The following is a 16,612-nucleotide window of genomic DNA, read 5'->3' as shown; positions in this document are numbered from 1 at the left end:
TCCTCATCTTATAACATCAATGAGATGGCAGGATGCCGCAGCAGCCAAACCAGCCAATCACTAAAAATGCTTTAAAAAAAATTAAGATTCATGTTTCTTAATTTCTTAGATAAACTGAACATTATGTATGAACAAAATAGAAAATAATAATGTAACTGCTGTGTCAAATATGGGCACAACTCATTGTTCATCCATTTAGAATCGAGCAATTTCCATTAGCAATTGCATCTACACTGGTTTTCTAAGAACCGTAGCCAAGCATAAAGATTCGATGATGTCATATCCAGTGATGTGAGTTCATTCATTTCCCCAGCAGAGCAGAGAAGTCAGGACATCGTCAGATATCCCACTTTGAGTTATGAAAGTGTGCCATCCCCTTTTGAATTGTTTGATCATTAGCGACTCATAACTCCAGCGCAGCAACTTGTTCTGGTCAGATGGTGTTAAGCAACCGACGGTAACATGTTGATGTATAAGTAAACCACATTGGCATTCATTTGGTATAAGAAGGTTTGGGAGAGAATAACACAAGCTTATCTATTCCCCTACCATATCTTCGCCTAAGGGAGATAATTACTGGTGTTGTCAGGGAAGATTATAACTGATTTTGACATAATCTGACTAATTATTAGCAGAGGCCGAGAGGTATCGAAGTATTTCACAATAAAGTGCCAATATTGAACAAATAAGACGTGATGATCCAAAGACACAATTTACTCCTAATAAAAACGTGCAATAAGTTATCTTGATAATAAAATCTGTTCACAGGCCTCTTCAGTTCACACCTGCTCTGGTTGTCCCAATTATTTTGGCGCCGTATTCGTATCTCAATATGCAAATGTCAGTGGGTGGAGCTTCTGGATTGGTTGAGTGTGGTGAGGGTTTGCCTTATTGGAAGATACCTTTTGAAATGTTCCGTATTGGCACTGGAGAGAGCACCATTCACGCCATCTGTTTGGCAACGTCTTGATGAATTTTAGAAATTTGTAGCATGCCTCCATTTTGCTTGAACAGCGCGTTAAATCAACGCATTTCCTCCAGATGTGTTTGGTGTCTATTCGCGTGGAACCATATTTATATATATATATAACATATGGTTCCACGCGAATATACAAAGACATTTGTCTGAAATTTCCATATATATATATATATATATGTATATATATATCTATGTATATGTGTGGTTACACGCGACTATAAGATACTTTTTTCATTGCTTTCAATTTCCTTTAATACAGTTGATCATACAATCTATTTCAGTGAATATTATATATGCGTTTACATTTTCTATGTTTGACATATATTTGTGTTTTACGGTTTTATGAGATAGAAGATGGTAGAGACAAAGGTTAACAACGTCCCCAGCCAGCAGCAAACTAGGGACTTTGCAGTTCAAGGTCCTTAACCCCCGGGTCATTTAGTAAGCTTTTATTTAATAAAATAGTTGTATTTAGTTTTGTCACTGCTATTGTTATCTTTAGTATTAATAGTGGATTGTTCTGCTCCTGTACAGAATTTGGTTCATATGTACTGTGTGTCCACAAAACAAAAATCAAAAGTTGAATGACAAAATATCTTAATGGCTAACATTGTGATGATAATGTGAATTTGGCACATTAAAGTGTCTCACTTGTGATTTCTGTCTGATATCCGCTCTATAGGCTCAGCACCTAGGCAACGAAGACCGAATAAGGCAATTGGCTCAACAACTTTAATCACAACTCTACGTTTCTGATCAAATTTAAATGAGTAAGCAATTGATTTTGTCCTTCTAGTGCTGCAGTGCTTTCTGAATGTGACGCAGCATGAGTCACTCGGTAAACTGGCTCCATCTGATGCACCGTTTAGCCTAAAACACTTATTGGCACATTCTATCCTTATATTTACAGTATCTGCTGTTCTTAGAAAAATAAAGGTCAGGACAACACCTGCAGTCTTTTGGTACATCTCCATCTCAGAGCTTTTTCCCCCCCTCGGAAAGAGTTCTGCCTCAAAATATTGCTGGTCCTGTATAAAAACAAGCGGATGTGTGTTATGTGAGCCTTGGAGTGCACAGCTTACAACAACAAAGGAAGCTCTTTGTGGAGAACACCGTCTGCAGCCGAGGCGTAGATCTGCCGGCTCCTGCTGATGTGTTCCATTTTCTCTGTTCTTTGTTCCTCTATTATTTTACGAGTATGCTGCGCTATCGCCAGGGCAACATGGGTGGATGAGTGATGGGGTCCATTAGTAAACATAGCCCCTTATATGTGCCATCGGCCTAAAAAGCCAATGTCTTGAACCTCCTTCCCTTCTTCTTCTTTTTTTGTTCCCGCCCTCCTACTCTCGTCACATATTTTCCACATTCTACTCCACTCTTCCTCTTACCTTTTACCACCCCTCCCCCTCCCCACACACTCTTATCTTTTTCTTCCTTTGCCTCCCTCCCCTCCCCTCTCCATCTATCCTGCTTATAGTTGTTCTTCATAGCTGCAGCTCTGCAGTAGAGGGAGGGATGAGACCAATTTCTCTTCCTCTTTTGTGCACTAATTTATTTGCGAGGCAGAGACTAGAGAACGGGTCGAGAACGTCAAGCATTAGGTTGGGAACAGAGCGCCGTTCAAACAAAAGAATAGGCCACTAATGTGACAGATGCTGTGTGTGTTGCAGAAGAATATTAGCAAACCTTGTTTCCCCCCTTGGCTGAGGAGTCAACAACAGGGGTGAGGAATCTGCCTCCGTTCATGTTGTTGTTGCCGAGAAGGGGTGTGCAATCTTTTTAAACTTAAATCCCCCCAAAACAACATGGCTTTATGAATATGAATTAAAGGTTCATTTTTGTCATGCTGCATTTATGAGCTGGGGTTTAGTTTTTTTTAGGTTTTTTTTACAGCACGCACTCAACCCAGGCACTCTACTGTACACTGGGAATGGAAAAAAATGCTAATTTCACAATTAGCTTTTCTGTAATTAGTACGGAAAGGTAATTGTGGCGGATGTGCAATTAGTATTATGTAAAGTGCTTTTCCCCATACTGAGGGGCCAATCAGTTTGCCCATTTACATTCTCCGTTCTGCTGATGATGAGGGAGATGCTTAGTGCCGAGCATAAGAGAACTTCCTCTCCCTCCCACTCGGATGAATACGATGCACAAAATGAATCAGTTGGGGTCACATGCTCGCTGGAAAGGGGGTTGAGGATTTCTTTTTTTTTGTTGGGTCCCCTTTTCATCTGCCTGTGAATATGAATGGAAAATAGGGAAATCACTGTCATACCAGCCGTTACAGCACAAAGCCTCCTGATTGCATTCTGGACTCTTTTTTTTACTTCTAAAGGGAAACCATGGTCTTGCACAGCGTGACTGACTCCTCGTCTGATTGGCCAACACTCCCCAGATTCTTTTTAAACCAACTCCAACTCTTTCCTTTTTTCTATCCCCACCTCTCAGTTTGCAATTAGTTGGATCAGATTTATAGCAGTGATTGTCGATTAAAACGCAACATAGCTTTTTAATGGAAAATATGACTTCTTCATTCATGACTAATTGTGCTTATAAGATGATCAGCTAGAATGTTGTGTCTTAAAACTATCAGGTCATGTCTCATTAACCAGATATAATTTTTCCTTTTAGGTCTTTTTAAATGTCAGAACAGCACAGTAACCAGCACTTTCCAGTTACTGGACAGCAATAAAGATGGAAGGTAATTAACATGCAGATGTTTTCTTCGTTGACTATTGCAAACCTTGTGGCTCCAGTTTTCATGCTCATATTTTACCCAAATCTAACCCATTTAAATGACTCAGGGCACCATGACAGCCCTCCACATTATGTTCATGTTTTATGTGTCGGCCTTCAAATGTTAATACAAATTGAGACATTTTGTTTTCAAAGCTGTGTTGGCAAAGATTTTCAGATGTAAGGATCCACAGATAAAAAATAAAAAAATTGTTTTAAACCAACCACTGATATTTGTATACACTCTTGCCAGGGTGAAAAGGTTTCTGTCACAGTATTGAGAGTGCTATGAAATCCAACACGAAAGAAATTCCTAAAGCATATTTGCTCTCAGTTTAGGCTTTTCTCCTCCTACTGTAAATTTTAAATCTTTTTTTACCAGAGTGCTTGAAGGCTGGGGAGTGAGGGGGAAACAATATCAAGGTTGAAGGTTTCCAATCTGGCTTTATGAATCAGTGGTAGCGCCGTTTCTATCAAAGATCTACTGTCCCTGAACACTGTGCTTCTACTAAACTGTGTAGTTCAACCATTGCATTCTAAAATGAGCAAGCATTATTGATGAATATATTCGACTGAAATCTTGTGAATCTACGTTCGAGTTGATTTTTCAATGACGAATTGTGCCGATTTAATTTATTAGCCTCCAGCTGATTCTATACATGTGCACACCAGATTAAAAGCAGCTCTCTTTTAGGCCAGTTCTATAGCTGTGTGTGTGTGAAAGCTTTTTATGTGAAAGAATAAAACCTGTGGTTTCTGTCGACGTGGATAAGGGGCTATATTTCCATGTCACATGAGGCAACATAACTCATGTTCTTATCGTCCTCAATGGAAATCCTGCCAATGTGAAAAGTGAAGAAACATAAACGAGCGAGATAAAGATCTATAACGCCACTGGCTTAAAATAAAGACACATTTTTAGCTCTCGCGTTTATAGTACCTTTTATTGCTCATGCTTTCAGATGAATGGGTGTTTCCTGAGTTTCACACCAGCATGTGTCTGCACAACACTCATTAGTTCCCCCTTAACTTCTGATGCAGCGAGTCCTCATCAGTCTGAGCTGAGTGCACACATTGCATTCCTTGAAACTTCTACACCTATTTGTTCTCCAGCGAACTTGAAAAAGCATTTCATTGCTTTATTACATCGTTTAATCTTTGAGTCCCAACAGAGCCCCCACTCCCCCCATTCCAATCTCCCAGCTTCCCCCCAGCCACCCAAGCTGACTCACTTGCTGTCGTGAGCGGTGTTTAACCTTTCTCTGCGTTTCAAGAGGCTGGCATCCATTTTGCCTCCAAGCGAGATGCTTCTATTTGCTGGAGGCTTGCAGAAAACCAGAAGCTGTCAACTTCAGGCTTCTCCACCGATATCCCCACCCCAGCGACTCTCACCTTCCCACACCACGCCTGAAGGAAACTTTTAAAAAATCAATACTGCTAAAGCTAACCAGGCATATTCTCGTAGAAAGGCAGCCGGCCTGGGCGTAGTAAACTGAAAGCGCTATAAAATATATGGCTGCCTTGAAGTCGAAGTGCTTGTGCAGCGATTTTCTTTCTTCCAGGGAGGGGCCATGTGCCAACTGATGCATTCCTGTGCCTGTACCGCTCTTTAGCCCCTCTGCCCCCCCAATCCCCTCCATCCATCCACTCCAATCCGCTCCATCCCCAGAGCCGTCTCTCTTCGCGAAATGCGCTTAAACAAACGCATTACTAAAGTTGAAATATCTGCAAGTGACGCCTATTTCTATACAGCCATTCTTTCAGTCCGTCGATGGGATTCGGTGAGCCGGCCATCTCGAGGCCGGGCATGCATTGATGCCCATTTGAATAAAGCGTTATGTTTATGAATGCTACATCACCATTTCTTTGGACGTCTCTGCAGCTCGCTCGCCCAACTGTCGAGCTTGATTTAGTTGCCGTCGTGATGAATGCGAGTCCAAAGTCACCGGTGTACCTGACGCTTGCACATTGCCAGGCAAATTTGCTGACATTGAACTGGATTAGCATGCACATTGCAGACTCTTTATCTTGTTAAAATAAAAGGGAAAAGAAGCTCTTGGCTTTGTCCCTAATGACACTTTGCAAAACACTACCCCGTTCTTAATCCACCCGATTGGAATTGCTAATTATCTTTAATGCAGATTTTCGGATAATTGTTCTCTCATTCATACTGTGAACACATCACATCCCCATGTCTATTTAGCCACCAATAATTGCTTCACGACGACAACAAAAAAGCAACCCTTCTTTTTGAATCCGCTCTGAAAAATACATCAAGGAATATGACGGACGCCAAGTTGCTGTTGATTATCCTCATAATTGGATTTGGAAACAAATATGAACAAAGTAGAAATGTCCTTGTTCCTGGGATTTGTGGGTTAGCAGACTCACACATTGTTTTCCTCCACATGCAGAAAATAAACATGCGTCTGAAACTTTCTATCAGTTTGTACTGTGGGGAAAAATATCTCCCTCACGCGTTGGTCATTAAGGTAGCTTGTGAACTTCCTCACCATCATTTCATCCCTTCCCAAGCGCCACACACACACACAAGCCACTGTGCCAGCTGGCAGGCAGTTGACAGCCCAGTGCAGGATTAACTGGTACCAGTATGCTGGCCTATAAATAGAGTCCACCAACTGCTTCAGGAAATGAACCACGATGGAGCCTCCCAAAGGCCCACAAACAGGTTGGGCTTTGTAGATTATAAGTGTATATGTGTGTAAGAGTGAGTTCCCCCATGTCTATTACTGTCTCTCAGTCAACCCCACTGCATTGCCAAGCACCTCCTTTTTAAGATGCCATTATCTATGTGTATAAATGACGTCTGTGATTGGAGCCAAAGCCATTTTTCTTAACAACGAGCTCTTCAGTCTCTGTGCCGCCTCACAATAGAGGGAGCCATTGTTTTTCTCTAGCACTTACCCCGGGCATTGATCCTCTGTAGTGGAACAAGCTATTTGCTTTGTATGTTATCCCGCACTTCCGCTTTTGATGGACTCCCGGGATTGATCCTGCCGGTCCAGTCATTATCTCGGCTCAGTAATGTTGGTTTAGATGGAACCTCTCGGAGAAAGACCACAGCAGGGAAGTGTGGCTTTAAGAAAAGATCTAAGTTTTTCCGGGATGAAAGGTGGCGTGAACGGTTTTGATTGTGCTTTGTGTCGTGTTTTCTGCCATGTGGAGGTAAATGGGCTAAATGGATGGAGGGAACTGTGTGAATGCAATGTTGACAAAGCCCAAGAATGAGCTCACCCAATCAAGTCGTGTTCTCCTTCCCCTCGTATCAGTGGAAACAACAGGAACGTTTGCTTGCGTCTCAAAGTGAGTTAGCTGGTGCTGCTTTATTCTGTCACAGCCAGAGGAGCCCCGCCTGGTCCTTTGATAACTCCACACAGCTCGTGCACCATACCCCATGTGTTTTGTGAAGCTAAAAGATGCGGCTTTGGGTCCAAAAGTACAACCGTTTATTTTTTTTATTGAGTTTTTCCTTTGTTGCAACCACCTCCGACGAGTCCAAAATGTTTTGCTGGCCCTCGGTTGCTCTGGAATACATCGATTGTTTAAAGGTTGTAGCGTTGAAGGCCTTGACATGTTCATAGCAACCAATTGTTTTTAATAAAAAAAACATTTAAAACTGGGAGTAATGGTAATATATAAAATGCATTGTGTTTATTCAGCTCATCCTAAGACAGGAACTCGCATTTTGAGCTGCATTCTATTAAAAATTGTTTTGTTTTTTTAACTTCTTTTTTTTAATGTGTAAGTGTAGGATGACATTCCTAGTTAATGTACCAAAATACAAAGACTAACGGCTGTTATCTGTCGTTTTTGTACACACCAGTGTAACCGTGGATGAAGTCCAGGCTAAAGTGGCACTTGTCCATGATGAACAGCGGGTTCTCTCCGAGGAGGAAGCAGTGGTAAGTTGTCTGCTATTCATACAGTTCATTCTGCCGATGAGTTCTCAGGGCCACCAACGGTGCAGAGAGATACGGCCTTCATGTGTAATCAGGCATGCCATTGAAGTACTTGGTTTCCCTGACAAAAAAAAAGTGTGTCGCAAGTTATTTGTGATCCACAGTCTATCATCTAACTGTATAGCCGTCCACTTTTCTATTGGAGTAAATACCCTTCAAAGGATAAGGGAGGCTTCTATTCTATATTTTCCTTATGGTCAATAAACACTTGTAATAGGATATATATATTTTTTAGAATGTCTTAGTAATATCCTAAAACAACTGGACAGCTCTCAGCACATATTACAGGGATGAATAGTGCTTTTTTTTTGGAAGGAGCTCAATACACAGTCGGTGTACAAGTGAGTATTTACAGTTGTGTATGTGAGATCAATTTTTTTTAAAAGCTCACCCCACAGCCATCATCCATACATGCAGATGTTTAACGTAAATATGAATCAGATCTGAATCTAATGTAAATGCTTTGAGATATCCAATATTAGCCGTATTGCCGATGCATCTCCATCTGCCCGGCCTCCTCTGTGGTTTCAGTCTCTTGCCTGCGTCGACTGTCTGTCGACTGTGTTCTCCGCTCGTACAACAGGGTCCTTTCCAAATTCATTTGAATTCTGAACGGGATGAGCACAGTTCCCCAACAGTGATTTCCCCTTGAGCTGCAATGTGTGAGAGCGCGGCTGTCGGTTTCACTTTCAACTTGTTGAGTGTCCCTCTTACCAGGCAGCATAATATCAAAAATATCTGTCTGTAAACAAAATGGCTAGAGCTACATTTTTCCTCTTCTTCTCGCTCGTCCTATTTCTAATGTAAATTGCAATTGATATGTGCAATCATACACTTCCGCACCGACAAAAAAAAAAAAAGATCCGTTGGGTTCTTCTACTGCCGGGCAGGACGTAGGTTGTAAATGTGTTTACAGAGGTGTTCAAATGTTTTCACAAATTACGTTTTGCCTTCACGTTGCATCGGCTTGCGAATCGTAATGTCTGGAACATGTGTAACGAGACCAATGTTTGAATGTTTTGGAGTATGTAACGTAAACATGTTCAGCTGCACCAGAGCTGTGAGCAACGTGAACAATCCGTTGTTTTTCTACTGGCGAACAGAAAGACATTCATAATGAATTCAACTGCATCCGAAGGAGATGAATAGGTATAAATATGCATGAATATGAGAATGTATACTTAACTGCAGCCACAACAAATGGCGATGAAGCCTGGCAAATTAAACAGGGGGACATTGACATTAGTTAACATGTAATTTGCATTAGAACTGCCAAGCAGCCCTGTGTTGGCGCCTTAATCGAGGTCCAAGGGCAGCAACAGCTGTACCGCATGAGAAGTTAATTCTGTGTACTGGGCGGGATTAAGAGAACCACTTTTCCTCTGACCAGCTCACGATTTCCCATCGCCACCTGTGCGTTTTCCATTTTAGAAATGCACTTTCTGACGACTTTAATATTGCAATTACGTTGCTGCACATTCGGTGCATAACCTGGATGCGAGCAAATCCTTTCAGGTTGATGAAAAGCAAGGTTGTTGAGAGAAAGCAATAACACTGGGTCTTCATGTTCATTTCTCACGGTATATGTGGACGGATGGGAAAATTAAAGGTATTTCCTCGTCGATGCTCAGTTGTAATTACTCTTCTGTCCCACTCGCATAAGGCTGCGTCTTTATTTTTATTTTTTCCCCCCACCTTTTTATAAGTTCCCTTTTGCTTTTTCCCCTTTCTCTTAAGAAGCGTTGGCCTCCGTGGTAAAATGTGGTTTCCATCACACACTTCAGCGGGCCAGATAATTCAAGAACAGAGAGGATTTTCAAGAGAACAATTTGATGATCAAAGGAGGCTCTCCATTCGGGAGGGAAAAGGGATATTCTGATGCGGCGCCCCCTCGGTATTCTACCATGATGTTACAGTATAGCCCTCTATTCCTGTAGAAACCACTGTTAATGTAGATTCAAGTTTATTTGCTTTTCAGAAGGTAATCATAGGTATTCAAGAAGAATGTCTCGTCAAATAAATTGCACCATTCTTGTTGAGTTGTCTACTTTAAACAAAGCATGGAGACCTGGACAGATATCACTTCAATACTCCAACTGAAGCATTTGCACTAAATTAACTCTGGCAAAGATTGGACTGTCCTCTCTTTGGTCATTAACCGCAGAACAATCCATTCTCGGGAGCACTGACGTGTGACCAAGCTTGGACTATAGTTATGTGCTGGTGAACAGAGCTTGAGGAAATTGCCTTCTCTCAAGAAATGGGCATTTGTGCCGAGGTGAAATTCACTTATCCATCCACTACCCACTCGCCTCCCTTCAAAGCCCCTTAATCAGTCGACTGAATATAGTTTTTATTAACAGAAGAACAAAATAAATCCCCTGAGAGAAACCGTTGGTGTTCAAGCATCTTTTGGTGGCGATGATGGTAGAAAACAAAGTGGAGGAAAGGACCATTATTTTTGGTGCGTGGGTGGTTGGGAATTCCCCATAACCGCATGCTAGTGAGTATGTAAATCTTTCATTATTCGGTAAAGAGGCAGAAAGGAAGACCGTATAGCTGGGATGTAGTGGTGCGTGGACAAAGGGAATAACTAGCTTCTAGAAACCCTGTATGGTAATAGCACTCAATGTTCAAATCCAGTGCTTGATGGAACGAGAAACAGCTTTGAAGTAATATTTTATTCTCATTCAAACTGGTTGGATGTCTACTTAATGTGCTGTAAACTAGTATGATGTAACACTAGTTTTATATTGAGTAGTTGACTAAACACTCACTTTAATTGCATTTTAATTTAGTAGGTTTTGACCGTATCCCATTTGAATGTTCAATTTTCTATTTTTTTAAAACTTCAGATTTAAGAGTACTTCAAACAAATAAATACAGATAAAACTAGAACGGGCACTCGGTAGAGCGCATACCTTCACATATCACAAGATTGGGCATTGAATTATGAACATTTTGGCATTAGTTGCATGCCAATTGGATAAAAATGGACCGTGCTATGGTAAAAAGAAGATTTTGACCTTTTCATGATCTTGACCTTGACCTTGACCTTTGACCCGATTGATCCCAACATCTAATCAAATGGTCCCCGGATAATAACCAATCATTCCACCAAATTTCATGCGATTCAAGAAGATTTTGACCTTTTCATGACTTTGACCCGATCGATCTCAAAATCTAATCAAATGGTCCCCGGATAATAACCAATCATCCCACCAAATTTCATGCGATTCGGTTTAATACTTTTTGTGAAATGTGAGTAACACGCATACAAGTAAATAAATAAATACACGGCGATCAAAACATAACCTTCCGCATTTTCAATGCGAAGGTAATAAAGTATTTAGCGATGAAACAATCGGTTGTCACTGAACACAGAAGTCATTTTCAAGTTACAATCTCAACAAAATCTCCTCTTTGTTGTCTTTGGGGGACCTATGACATTAAGCGGTAAATGCAGATACATTTTGGGCTTTCACTTCCCAGAGAATGTTACAGACAACCAGATCGTAACAATGCCAACACGACCAATGATGGGGATATCTTTTGGATATTCTTCTCATTAGTTGACCAAGTATTTGTGAATATGTCATGTTGGACCCTGGGAAATTCTGAATGTATTTGACCAAAATAGTCCAAAAAGAAAAAAATCCATAATGTCAGAAGAACATTATTACATGTAAAACCTTCCCGATACCACGTATCCTTCTGTCACTGTTCCCGTCATAGTATTTGACAGATTGACAGCATCACGCAGGGACAGAAAACACCTGCAAAGCAAGCGCGCCCGGCGCGACGTCACCGTTCTGTCTTGGCAACAACATTGAGCGCTTAATGTTCACAACATCCTCTGATACGCAGAAAACAAACACCCGGCACCTGTCGTTGCCTTCCCACCCCGAGTCGCTCACTACCAACGGAGATCAGCCTCTCGGCCCGGCTCCTCACACCATCTGTTTGGGCTGTTTGACATTTGGCTTCAGCCAACACTTAAAAATCTCACTTCAGAGGGGGACCAACACATTTGTATTCAGTTAAAACATTTTTTTCATATCTATGTATATCAAGGGGGCAGATTTCGGAGTTGAAAAAACCCCCAATTCTGATCTTAAAGGCAAGAATTAGGATCTTCACTGACTGTGCAATATGTAAATGAGATTTAGTGATGCATATAGAATCTATGTGTCGGTTTTTAACATGTTATATACAGTATAACTCGGGTGCGACTCCTCATACAATGCTGCACGAAATCTGTCCAATACATCTAGAGTCCAGATGTAACCGTGACGGGTCACGGTTGCGCATTTCATCGACGCCAAAAGACCACAACGGTTGTAATTTAATTCAGTGCCACGCGAACAGGAAGGCCGTCACGGCACATCTCGCTCGACGACGTCTCGCCAGCCTCCAGGAGGGGGCAGCAGGCCTCTAAGCTGAGTGCGAGCTAATGGAGGAATGGAAAGTCACATTCACAGGTCATTTAATCTCTTTGTTTTGTCATGGGCTGGGCCTCTGGTGCGGTTTCTCTGCCTCGCTCTCTCAAAAAACGGAGAGAGAGATCCCTCCTGTTCAGAAATAAACAATTCTCATCTGCCTCCAAGAACTTCGTTTCTTGTGCATTTGATGGGAGGTTTTGTGTCATGCTTGCAATTAGTCTCGGATTTAATGTGTGTGTGTGTGTGTGTTCTGAGGAGAGCTATAGGACGACAACATTTTTTCCCACTGTTTAACTCTGCAATGCCTTTATTCGAAGCAATGGAGGCTCTTACGTCAATGAGTAACCTTGAGGTCTGCTTTGTGCAGACCTGAGTCGTACTGACGCGTGATATGGGCCATGGCTCTTTACAGTGTACGCACAGGCTTGCCATACCACGCTGTGTTTGCTTGTAGATTACACGGTCGCAAAGGTAAATCATACACCGCTTACACTTAATGATCTGTCATTTCGATGGTAACATTGTGCTGGTGAGCAGAATCATAGTGGGATGCAAACCCCAGCCGTATGCGGGGTTGGCATCTCTGTTTGTGTATTCAACAAGATGACGGTCTTGTGTTAAAAGCCTGCTGGGTATATGAGGCTGGTGGGCTGAGGGCAATAAGGGGGTTGTCTGCGCCTTTATATCCCCCCCACACACACACACACACACCGCCATCAGTCCCATTCGTCACCTCCCATCACACGTGCCATGTTTTTGCTCCCCAGCTGGAGTGCTTTCAAGCAATATAATATGAAATGACAGGCTGAAACCAGAAGTGGAGTGATATGCTGTTTGTAGAACTGAGGTAGAGAAAGCTGACCTGCTAGACTTCGCTGTTTTGTGTCATGTTCTTTTGAGATGATGGGTGGACAGTGCGGGGAGGCGGAGGAGGGGCCCAGAGAGCGATTTGGGGCGGAAACCGAAATACTTTTTTATTTATTTCAGGCACCTGACACTCCTCATCTTGCCTTATCCTCTTCCTCTCCACTTCTAATCTTCTCCGCACTTGTCTTTTGTTATGTAACTGAAGTGATTGGATGCGCTCGAGGTTGCGCGGCTGGCACAAGTAATGGGACCAGTGGGAGGTCAAAGGCAAGAGAGGCGAGGAGCGAAGTGAAGAGGCATCGTTTGATGCTCTTCCAAGCCCTGAAAAAGGTCTTTTTATATCAAGAGGTGTTTTATTCATCTACCTCTAACTCTCTCTCTGTTTACCCACTCTGCCAGTGTCTTCACTGAATTTCTATTTACAGTTTCTTTCAGTTTGGAAAACACGATAGTAAATAGGGACATGTGTAAAGAAATAAGTAAAACAAAATGCAACACTTGTCAGACTTAAGGAAGTTGAATCACACGGCTGTGTTTCTACCTCTTTGACTCCATCGCTGAAGATTCTGTCTAACAAGCTGTGCTGACAAACCAGCCTTAAAGCAAGCTCAAGGCAATCGTTTGTATTCTTATCAGCATGAACCACTTGACAAATACTATTGATGTTGCTCCTCTGTAACTGCACCTCCCAAGAACAGGCTGCACACTGTGCACTGAGCAACGTCCAGGAAGACAAGACATCAATTTCCTCTGGGACAATCCATGCCAGGGCTGCCCAGGTGAATGCATTGATCAGGGATATTGACCCGTATCATTAGAACGGTAAGGAGGTTTTAGCAGTGGGAGCAGCCTTTAAATACTCCCCTTGCATTTCTGCATTTTAGAGGGATTATTCTTAAATTATGCTGATGCAACAAAGTGGATAATCGTCTTATTTTATGTACAAGCATTTCATTTTTCTGTGGAGTTGGGGTGGGTGATATAGTTAAAAGTCAGTATTGCAACGTCAAAGTAGGCACTCTTAAAATGTATATTCTGGTTGATTTGGTTTAATACTGCAGCAAAACACTCAAGTAGCTACTTAGTCAGGAAGAGAACAGAGGAGCGACTTTGCAGGTCAACTTAAGGAGTTGTGTTTCATGAGGTGCAGGTCAACTTAACTAGTTGTGTTTCATGAGGTTCAGGTCAACTTAACTAGTTGTGTTTCATGAGGTTCAGGTCAACTTAACTAGTTGTGTTTCATGAGGTGCAGGTCAACTTAACGAGTTGTTTTACATGAGGTGCAGGTCAACTTAACGAGTTGTGTTTCATGAGGTTCAGGTCAACTTAACTAGTTGTGTTTCATAAGGTGCAGGTCAACTTAACTAGTTGAGGTGCAGGTCAACTTAACTAGTTGTGTTTCATGAGGTGCAGGTCAACTTAACGAGTTGTTTTACATGAGGTGCAGGTCAACTTAACGAGTTGTGTTACATGAGGTGCAGGTCAACTTAACTAGTTGTGTTTCATAAGGTGCAGGTCAACTTAACTAGTTGTGTTTCATGAGGTGCAGGTCAACTTAACTAGTTGAGGTGCAGGTCAACTTAACGAGTTGTGTTTCATGAGGTGCAGGTCAACTTAACTAGTTGAGGTGCAGGTCAACTTAACTAGTTGTGTTTCATAAGGTGCAGGTCAACTTAACTAGTTGTGTTTTATGAGGTGCAGGTCAACTTAACTAGTTGAGGTGCAGGTCAACTTAACTAGTTGTGTTTCATGAGTTCACTACGCGACTAGTTTTCCTCTCAGAGCAGATATACTGGCAACACAAGTTAGTTTACTTGCTCAGGTCAAAAAGGGGTTGTCTTATTTTCCTATAACTAAAAGACTTGCCTGATAACTGTGAATTTTGTATCTAAAATGTATGTTTTTGTGGGACTGCTTCAAGTAGAAAGCTGCCCGTGTCTTGTGTTGAGCGCTCTTATTGAGAGCAGTGCAGCAGCAGGGCAACGTCACACAGCTCTGATACGGCTGTTGGAGGGTCCACAGTGAGCAGAAAGGCTGATATGTCATTTACAAAAAGTGTATTGAAGGATTACATGCTGCATCGTTTCCTGGGAAGGCAATTTCATTTTAGTGCAGGAATGCCTGACTCCAGACTAAAATAAACAAAATCCTCTGGATAAGCTCGCTGTAGCAAACTGCATATGCATCTCTGACACTTTTAGAATGGCCATAATCATCTAAAGAAAGACTCGGGTATCTCTTTGTAATAAGAATAGTTTTTAGATGTTGATGTATATGACACGTAAAACAAACTGCAACACATCAAGTATGTAAACTAATAGGCGAGCAATAATATTTTGCTCCAAATAATCTATTTCACCAATCCTAACTTTGTAACAACTTCTAACAATTACCCATAATATGACAATAATCACTATACTATTCTTCTGAAATTATAGTATTATTGTTTAGTCATCTGCCAATAGTTTGGTGTTTTAGTCACACTGTTTACAGATGAAGAAACAGAGCTCCGTATTTCATTTTTAAATACTAAGTCACATCTAATATCCTGTGACCCCACACATACCGCTGGCTCCTGGCAGAACATGTTGTTCAGGAACCTCACATCATTTTGTGTTGCACCGGTTGATGCGTTTTGTGTTTCCATGGTGACCCCACCCTGCGGCTCATAAGACATTAATGAAAGCTCTCAAAGGCCGCAGGGGCACCAGAATAGTGCACGTCCTCTACGTTCCAGCTACCGTGGCCCTCGGAGGAGTTACACAACCTGAGGAGCTACACAACCTGACGTTCACCCTGAGAATGTTTCCTTCCCCCATCAACTCGGGGCTTTTGAGACCGGCAACTATTGGGCTTGCTAGCAAAGGGATGACACACAGAATGACAAAACTCCTGTGTCTGTCTGTCAGGCTTGGTCTTTATCCGACTGACATTTGCTGGCTCAGACTCATCCGGGCTCTGGAGAAGCCAGGGATAAGTCAGACACAGATGGCTTTTTCCCTTGCAATTCTGTCGAGTGCAAGATTCAGAAGGGGAAAAAAATTGTTTCCAAATCTTCATCCCTGTTTTTACTCTCTGAAATATAATTGCCTCTTCAAATGTAAAAACATCCAGTGAGTCTCCACATACGGCAACGATGTGTCTTTGTTCTGTTTTCTTGCCCGCCGTTCTTCTTCTTTTTGTCTGTGCTGACCTCAACCTAGCGGTGATTAAGGCTTGAGGGGGCCGTTGCTTCAGCAGAGACATTGCTCGTCCTCTGAGTGAGTCAAAAGAACAATGCAAGAAAAGTCATGTGCCATTTAAAACGGATGAGCCAACGAAGGAGAGGGGCGGTGCAGGTGTTAAATTGATGGACGCGAGAAAAAAAGCATCTGCTTTGCAATAGCTTAACAGTTGCCTTCGAAGCGCGCCTGCTATTGTCTCCAAATAAGGATACCCACCTCCGTGTGCCGAGGAGTGTGGCCTTCAGGAAACATGCGTAAGAGGGATAAAAATGGTTGCATAAGAAACATTTAGAGACATTTTTCTTTCTTTTTTCTTCGCTGCCTCAAGGTCCTTTTCTGTTCTCCAGGCAGTTCAGAGTTAACGCGTGGGCAGAGAACAAAAGA

The 16,612-nt window shown here is 42.1% G+C and overlaps 1 protein-coding gene across 3 annotated transcripts in view; it reads left to right on the top strand.

Annotated features, from left to right (window-relative positions):
• Nucleotides 1-16,612, top strand: part of LOC130211694 (glucosidase 2 subunit beta-like) — a 97,704-nt gene that overhangs the window by 11,684 nt on the left and 69,408 nt on the right. For all 3 annotated transcript variants that reach the window (XR_008835145.1, XM_056442637.1, XM_056442639.1), the window contains exons 7-8: nucleotides 3,611-3,680; nucleotides 7,560-7,638. Coding sequence is in view for 2 of the 3 variants with exons in the window: in XM_056442637.1 (XP_056298612.1) it covers nucleotides 3,611-3,680; nucleotides 7,560-7,638 (149 nt within the window). In the remaining variant the exon portion in view is untranslated. The remainder of the gene's footprint in view (nucleotides 1-3,610; nucleotides 3,681-7,559; nucleotides 7,639-16,612) is intronic.

This window comes from Pseudoliparis swirei, chromosome 21 (genome assembly GCF_029220125.1).
Source record: "Pseudoliparis swirei isolate HS2019 ecotype Mariana Trench chromosome 21, NWPU_hadal_v1, whole genome shotgun sequence".
NCBI classification, from domain to species: Eukaryota; Metazoa; Chordata; class Actinopteri; order Perciformes; family Liparidae; genus Pseudoliparis; species Pseudoliparis swirei.
The sequence above is the reverse complement of the archived record's forward strand: the minus strand, read 5'-3'. Positions and strand labels throughout refer to the sequence as shown.